This window comes from Acipenser ruthenus, chromosome 54, assembly GCF_902713425.1.
Source record: "Acipenser ruthenus chromosome 54, fAciRut3.2 maternal haplotype, whole genome shotgun sequence".
NCBI classification, from domain to species: Eukaryota; Metazoa; Chordata; class Actinopteri; order Acipenseriformes; family Acipenseridae; genus Acipenser; species Acipenser ruthenus.
In genome coordinates this window covers 7,152,845-7,161,772 of record NC_081242.1, presented here as the reverse complement: position 1 = coordinate 7,161,772, position 8,928 = coordinate 7,152,845, and the positions used below count along the sequence as shown (strand labels likewise).

At 44.1% G+C, this 8,928-nt stretch overlaps 1 protein-coding gene across 1 annotated transcript; it reads left to right on the top strand.

The window, feature by feature from the left end:
* Positions 1-1,553: 1,553 nt before the first annotated feature.
* Positions 1,554-4,632, top strand: LOC131723258 (protein rtoA-like). The gene is made up of 2 exons (XM_059016882.1): positions 1,554-1,584; positions 3,524-4,632. Exons 1-2 carry the CDS (start codon positions 1,554-1,556, stop codon positions 4,630-4,632), a joined length of 1,140 nt encoding a protein of 379 aa, XP_058872865.1.
* Positions 4,633-8,928: the final 4,296 nt, after the last annotated feature.

The following is an 8,928-nucleotide window of genomic DNA, read 5'->3' as shown; positions in this document are numbered from 1 at the left end:
AGTGGAGTCTGTAAAGATGTCTTGTAAAGTCTCTGGATTCACATTAAGCAGCAGCTATTGGATACACTGGATCCGGCAAGCTCCTGGGAAAGCTCTGGAATGGTTGCTGAACTGTACATAACCAATATTCAATACTGTCCATCGATATAAGATCATTCTACTGGTTTCCATGGATACTTCCACCACAGCATATCTGCAAATGAACAGCCTGAAGACTGAAGACACTGCCGTGTATTACTGTGCTCGAGACTCACAGTGAGAGAAGTGAAGCCTGAGCCCTTACAAAAACCCACTAGTGTGAATCCACTCATTCATGTCAATGGGGAATTCATCCCATGTGCATGTGTTGTTTCAGTTAACACACAACGGCATCATTACAGTTACAGAGACAGAATATAACAATGTGGTTTAGAATATCCTACGTGTGGCTCAAGCCTTTACTCAAACACAAGCACTGACTATCTTCATTACAATGTCCCTCCCCATTTCCCCCAATACAATAAAACAACACAGTGACCCACACAGAGAGACGCTCTCCAACAGTAAATTCACACAGACAGGTCAGAACCCTTCCCTAGCAAGTACTGGGACACACTCGGGCTGGGGGGACATTACCCCAAAACAATTGGTTTCTGCAATGAAAAAGTCAATACAAAGCTGTATTAAATATATTATTAGCTTGCTCAGGATTTCCAGAGACTGCTCCTCCACCCTGGTGTAGCTGCAAATGAACAGCCTGCAATCTGAAGACTGCTGTACCAGTGCATTGTCTCTTTCCATCTCATTGTGAGCTATTGCTTTACATGCAGCAGTTCTCATTTCCTGACAGTAGATGGCAGTGTCTCCCTTAGAATGGCAGCACTGTAACAGTATAAAGATCTGACACATGTGCATTACTGAGCTTCACAGGAACAGAGAGATCAGTCTGCTGTTCTGCCTGCAAAACACAGTCACACTTCACCACCTCAGCAGCTTCATATGACACAGAGAAGTCAAGAAGCATTTAGGGTTTATTGGAAACAGTTTACAGATGGATATTGTTAAAAATACAGCAAACAAAAAACCCAACTATCTCCCCCTCTCTTTCGCTCAGTTTTCTTTCTCCAAAATATGATCATAATGTTTGTGTTTAAAATGCCACTGATCAACACTGTTCCAAGGTTGTGGATTTCTCCAGCCCATCTATCATAGTCGAGGGATTCCGGAGCACAAGGAGGTGAAGTGACTTGCTCAGGGTCACACACACACACACACACACACACACACACACACACACACACACACACACACACACACACACACACACACACACACACACACACACACACACACACACACACACACACACACACACACACACACACAGTGAGTCAGTGGCTGAGCTGGGATTGAAGTCTTGCTATAGCGTTTCTTTCAGCAGGTTATACAGCATCTGTGTTGCTTTGCTGCGCACCAGACTGACAGCTGAGAGCTCTCTCGGTCAAAACTGCGGTGCGATCAGGGGGCGTGGCTACCAGTGACCCATATATATTTTATTGTGGAAAACTGTAAAAATGTTTTTGCAGGCACTTGATTTTTGTGACTGTAAGTTGATTGAGACCGTAGGCGCCTAACCCATAGAGCACAGGGAGGCAATACCGGTATACATTTTGCCCCCTTATTATTTTGTGATGTTTTTGCCTTTAAAAGGCTTAAAATATAATAAAAAACTGAAAGTCATTCAGTAGACACCAGAAGTGTGACATTGATAAAAAAAATATAAATAAATATATAAATACATAAATAAAACTCACCCTACAGGAACATTGGTTTGACCCAAGTCCGCGCCGCACTGTTTACAGGTGACGTCACCAGCAGCGTGTCTGCATTAAATAATATAGGCGAGGTAGTTGTTAGTTTAGTTTGTTTTAATATGTATTAAATTAAATTATATTCATTAAAAAAGACGAGAGAACCAGACGGGTTTTGTTTTCTCTGTGTGTGTTTTTTTTTTTGTGTGTCGCTGCGGGTTCATGAACGGATTTAAGTTCAGCACCAACTCGAAATAAAACGCTGTTCCTGTTATTAAGCACTAGTAATAATCTGAAGCAGTGAAGTGCGCTACAATGGTTTTATTATTAAAAACGTGTCGTTCTTTATTAAAATTTATTTTCAGATTTCATATGAAGCTTTTTGTGTTCATTCAATCAAACCAAGTACTAGTAGGAATTTGCTGGCACCATTTAAGACGTTTTTCAAGTCAAGTAGACTGGCAAAAATAAGACGAAATTATTATTATTATTATTATTATTATTATTATTATTATTATTATTATTATTATTATTATTATTATCTTCGTATAACACGCACGTGTGTAAACCTGACAGGTTGTTTTATTTCTTGATTTATTTCAGTTTCGTTTCACACGGACTTGCCTTTTTTCTTTTTGTGCTGATATTATACAAAATAAAATCCAAGCTACTGTCCAGACATAATGAGAGAGTAAAACGTCACCTCGGAGCTCCGTGACGTGTCGAGAGGACTCCTCCTTTGTGACGTCACGGGACTCCCGGGCCGCTTTTTCCTCTGTGATTCTGCGCAGTAGCTTGTCTTGTATTCTCTATGGAAGGCCCTTCTCGTTATATTAGTCACTCGCCTTCGGCTCGGGGCATTTAACGACACGAGGCGGTCCTTCCCACACGAGAGAGCCTCTTCTTCGGGGTCTGTTGCTTAAATAGTTTGAATTGGGTTCAATAATCATCTTGAATCACGTTGTGCTTTTGCAGGTTTGCTGCTGATTTTCAGCTATTGGCATATAGAAACATATATAATATATTGTCCTTGATCTAGGGTTGTCTTTTCGGGTTTGCCTCAGCGCACATCACCATGGAATGGAGTTCTGCCCGGGATGTTCACACTGTCCACTTCCTCACCATCTTGTTATTGGGGTTTCCAGTTTGCTATGCGTTGCTGTGGCACCGATAGCGACGCTGCAGTGAATAGCGAACCCAATAGCGAACTGCCATTTTGGACCAATTTCCCGACGAGCTAGAACCACTAAACTTGACACGTGACGTGTACTCGACGTCATTATTTTACCGTTTTCAGAAATTTAACAACTGAAAATAGTGTTTGTTATTTTCATTTAAGTTTACACTTAGAAAATTGAATAAAAAACAAACAAACAAACATGCATCAAACCGCATTCGTGTTTTTTTTTTATTTGCATGAGTTTTAAGATTTGTTTATTTAACTTTTAAGATTTGTTTTTAAATATTTCACACATCATTTTCTTTTGTTATATAATTTGACATATTTGCTGCGGACCCCCTGAAGCTTCGCCCCCAGTTTGGGAGCCCCTGGTCTAATCTACTGCGATCAGAAAACAAACCGAACCAAGGTAGTATTGGAGGACTGTCAATCACAACTCAAATCCGCAAATCACAGCTCACAGCTTGTCTATTTGGAGGCGGGACGTAGCAACCGCTCTGCCAATAGGTCAGTGTTAAAGTGACGTCATTTCTCTGTTGCTGTAATTCGTGAGACGGAACAGAACTGAACAACCTGATCTGGAGAAACCGATCCGCCGTCCTGCCGAACAGCCCGGTCTGCACCCGGCGAAACACGGGGAAAACACGCAGACACAGCGAGGGGAACACGGGGAAAACACGCAGACACAGCGAGGGGAACACGGGGAAAACACGCAGACACAGCGAGGGGAACACGGGGAAAACACGCAGACACAGCGAGGGGAACACGGGGAAAACACGCAGACACAGCGAGGGGAACACGGGGAAAACACGCAGACACAGCGAGGGGAACACGGGGAAAACACGCAGACACAGCGAGGGGAACACGGGGAAAACACGCAGACACCGCGAGGGGAACACGGGGAAAACACGCAGACACCGCGAGGGGAACACGGGGAAAACACGCAGACACAGCGAGGGGAACACGGGGAAAACACGCAGACACAGAGAGGGGAACACGGGGAAAACACGCAGACACAGCGAGGGGAACACGGGGAAAACACGCAGACACAGCGAGGGGAACACGGGGAAAACACGCAGACACAGCGAGGGGAACACGGGGAAAACACGCAGACACAGCGAGGGGAACACGGGGAAAACACGCAGACACCGCGAGGGGAACACGGGGAAAACACGCAGACACCGCGAGGGGAACACGGGGAAAACACGCAGACACCGCGAGGGGAACACGGGGAAAACACGCAGACACCGCGAGGGGAACACGGGGAAAACACGCAGACACAGCGAGGGGAACACGGGGAAAACACGCAGACACAGCGAGGGGAACACGGGGAAAACACGCAGACACAGCGAGGGGAACACGGGGAAAACACGCAGACACAGCGAGGGGAACACGGGGAAAACACGCAGACACAGCGAGGGGAACACGGGGAAAACACGCAGACACAGCGAGGGGAACACGGGGAAAACACGCAGACACAGCGAGGGGAACACGGGGAAAACACGCAGACACCGCGAGGGGAACACGGGGAAAACACGCAGACACAGCGAGGGGAACACGGGGAAAACACGCAGACACAGCGAGGGGAACACGGGGAAAACACGCAGACACAGCGAGGGGAACACGTCTGGCATCACCTGCATTTACTTTTTGTTGGATTGAGGCAATTAAAAAAAAAACACACATCATTTAGATGTTTTATTTAACATGTAATCAATTAAACTACAGAACAAAATCACAAAAGTAAACCACGCCCCATAGAATGGGAGAGGAGCAGGGATAGACCCGGTTGGTCAGTCTGGGTGAAGTGGGCGGGACCAACGGGGGAGGTATAAGTACCGCCTCCGCGGGAGAGTGAAAAGAAAGCGGAATGAAAGAGATGGAGGGATGGAGGGATGGAAGGATGGAAGGATGGAAGGATGGAGCCGAGCCGAGCCGCGCAGCCCTGGGGAGAGACGCCCTGTGAGAGACTGGAAGAGGACGGAGTCTGGGGGAGAGGCACAGTGGGGGAGAGGGAGTGAAGGAAGGAGTTTGGGTTTCATTGATTTTGTGGCGTGGTCTTGGCCCGAACAAGGACTGTGTTCATTTTACCAATAAAATGGTTATTCAGGCACCCCGGCATCGCGTCTGTCTTGTGTTTTCTCCTCCGAGGGCACGAGTCATTACAATAATACAATAAACAGCCTCGATTTACGATGGTCTGTACTGCATGCATAGAGAGATAAATAGATATTTGACCATAATTTTAATGTTATCGTTTATTACATATGATATAACTACTGCTTGGAACTTTCTCTCTGAAAAAAACCTTCACAATTTACAAACAGCGTCCCCAAATCGCTGTCAGCCGTGATGCTAGAAGAGAGATGGAACTAAATGATTTCTCGAAAAGGCTGAAACCTGTTCCATTTCCACATCGAACAAGCTGAACGTGTCCGAGCGTGTCCGCCTCACGAAATTCCGCCGTAACTAATGCATGCTAAAAATTCAATTAAAAAAATGACCTGCTTTTGGGATATGAATTTGTTCAGTGTGTTTGTAGAATGATGTTTTTGCTTCCCGGTATGAGTTGAATTCGCATTTGTACTTTGAGCTAAGTTTTGAGATGCAGACGTGTGTTATTTTATAGAAACGTTTTGATACTTTTGTTTTGTACTTGATAATATTAATTTAAAAATCCACGTGATGCCTATGGCTAACACGTTTTGTGACTAATTTGAAGCTATGAATATGTTTCAATATTAACTAAATCGAGTCATTAATCACGTGACAGTGTTGCACCGGGTTCCAGAAAATCTTTGCCCTTGTTTCTATTCTCGCGAGACCAGTTTCAAGGTCTCCTCCCCACTCATGCCCTGGCAATGGCCCTGCAGTGGAAATGTACCCAGGATTCTCTGCTGCAGTACCAGCCCATCAGGGCAGTGGAGACAGAAACCAGCAATGTACCATTGAGGCTTCATTCACACACTCTGAAGCCTTTTCTAAACTCTTTCAGTCACATTTATTCAGAGCGAAAATAAATACTGTGCTACAAATTGAAATAATCACTGTATTTGATAACTGCATTCTTTACACTGTCCTGCTTATTACCTGCTACAGTACAGTATTCAAAAACATGATTTTGTGAACAGTATGATGCTTTTGAGGGTCCGATTCTGTCATGATCACGGGCCCAACAATACAAAGCTCTAGTAACTCTAGTATTAGTTTGCTCAGGATTTCCAGAGACTGCTTCTCCACCCTGGTGTAGCTGCAAATGAACAGCCTGCAATCTGAAGACTGCTGTACCAGTGCATTGTCTCTTTCCTTCTCATTGTGTGCTATTGCTTTACATGCAGCAGTTCTCATTTCCTGAAACTAGATGGCAGTGTCTCCAACAGAATGGCAGCACTGTAACAGTATAAAGATCTGACACATGTGCATTACTGAGCTTCACAGGAACAGAGAGATCAGTCTGCTGTTCTGCCTGCAAAACACAGTCACACTTCACCACCTCAGCAGCTTCATAGGACACACAGAAATCAAGAAGCATTTAGGGTTTATTGGAAACAGTTTACAGATGGATATTGTTCAAAACACAGCAAACAAAAAACCCAACTATCTCCCCCTCTCTTTCGCTCTATTTTCTTTCTCCAAAATATGAACATAATGTTTGCGTTTAAAATGCCACTGATCAACACTGTTCCAAAGTTGTGGATTTCCCCAGCCCCTCTATCATAGTCGAGGGATTCCAGTGTGCAGTGTTTCTGGGAGTCAGCAATATAAACAAGCTGGTTTAAATAATGCAGAGAAACATATGCAAATGTCCAGGGCTTCACTTCCTATTTAACTCTGCTGCAGTGCAGATAGGAGCAGGAGGAGAGGTAGCCTGTCTGCTGGTTACAACACTTTCTTCTTTCAATAACCACAATACTGCAGTACAATGGGGATTTTAACAGCTCTCTGTATAATAATGACAGCTCTATCAAGTAAGTATCTGACACTTGTGGAAATTAGCCTTCATTGATTCTGCATATTACTTGATGTTTTAGCAGTAGTTACTGTACGTTGATTGCTTTTTTCCTCAAGGTGTCCGGTCTGATGTAGTGTTGACTGAGTCCGGACCAGCAGTTGTAAAGCCTGGAGAGTCCCATAAACTGTCCTGTAAAGCCTCTGGATTCACATTCAGCAGCGCCTACATGCACTGGGTTCAACAAGCTCCTGGAAAGGGTCTGGAATGGGTGGCTTACATTAGCACAGCTAGTAGTCCTATATACTATGCCCAGTCTGTTCAGGGAAGATTCACCATCTCCAGAGACGATTCCAACAGCATGCTGTATTTACAAATGAACAGCCTGAAGACTGAAGACACTGCCGTGTATTACTGTGCTCGAGACCCTCACAGTGAGGAAGTGCAATGCAGGACTCGTACAAAAACTATTCCATTAGATACATGTGCATAGAAAGAGGAAGTGTGACTGGTAACTGGTATTCTGGTCTGTACATACTCCTGATGAATTCACACTTTGATAAATGTGTTTCATGAAAATAAAATAGAGAGAAGTTGTTCTGCTTTGATACTTACCCTAATATTGAATTAAAATGTCACTGCTGTATTTATTTTGAAGTGATCATCAATATATATAATTCCACTATTCTAACAGAAATGGGAATTTTCACAGTGAACCACATATTACACAGCAATGGGAACGTTTCACTGAAATCATGAAATCTGTGATAACCATGAAAAAAATACAGCCTTACTTATATGGTACTGTGAAAGAGTGGGGGGATCTGCTGTGAGAGAAACAGAGAGACAGAGGGACAGAGAGACACAGGAACAGAGATACAGAGAGACACAGAGACAGAGACAGAGGGATAGAGGGACAGAGACATAGGGACAGGAAGACAGAGTTCAGACTGTACATCAACCTGCCTGCAAACCCCTACAACCGTGGGGACAATGAGGGATGCTGTGTGATAGTTTGCCAACCCTACTGCTCACATGTCATGAATGAAGAAATCAATATTAATAAAAGCAATCCTTGTTGTGAGTGCAGTACTGGGGCCCCTTTTCAGAGGCTTCATGAGGCAGCTTGTATCTTTGACATGGCTCCCCACTGTAGTATTGTAGATCAAACACTGCTTTGAGTTAATTATAATCCAAACTACTTCAACATTGTCAGGACTACTTTATTCATAACAGGGCTGAAACTCCCAAAATACATGGGTAACTATATTTGATATGATGTTTAAAAATAGTTTTGCTATAAAAAGCAAAGTTGCCTCAAGCTAGGTCTCCTGGGACCAGGAACCAGAAATGGACGACAAAGCAAAACAAGCAAAGTATATTTTGTCTGAGGATCGTGTCGAGACATTCCCCAAAGAAACTGTACATGCAGATGGAGGGAATTGTTTTGCACATCTTGTAATGTGACTCAAAGAAAATACGAGAGATCGTGAGAACTTCAGAATCCCACATTAAACAAAAGGCTACTACAGAGGCTGCTGAACAGAACGGAAAACAAACAGCTTTCAGAAAACAAACTGGAAAGTCAGCGCAGACAAAAAAGTATTCCTGTGTCGGTTGTAGCCAAGTTAAATCAGCACTACAGGTCCAATCAAGCACAGCTACCTCGCTTCAAACAGCCTGCTGTTTACTTTTTAAACGCAGTTAGAATTGTAGACCTGAATAGGTTTCCAAGGATGGAGCTGGCTGCAGATTGTGCAATAAAAAGCAATGGGTTTTCATCAGAGCAGAATTCATGTACAGCTCTTATGGGTGCTTTTCATTTTCTGTTACAGATGTCCGATCTGACGTGGTCTTGACCCAGTGTGACCCAGCCATGAAGAAGCCTGGAGAATCTGTCCAGTTGTCCTGTCGGATCTCGGGGTTCACCTACGCTGGCAGCAGGAGCTACTATATGAACTGGATGAGACAAGAGCCTGGGAAGAGTCTGGAGTGGCTCGCAAACATGA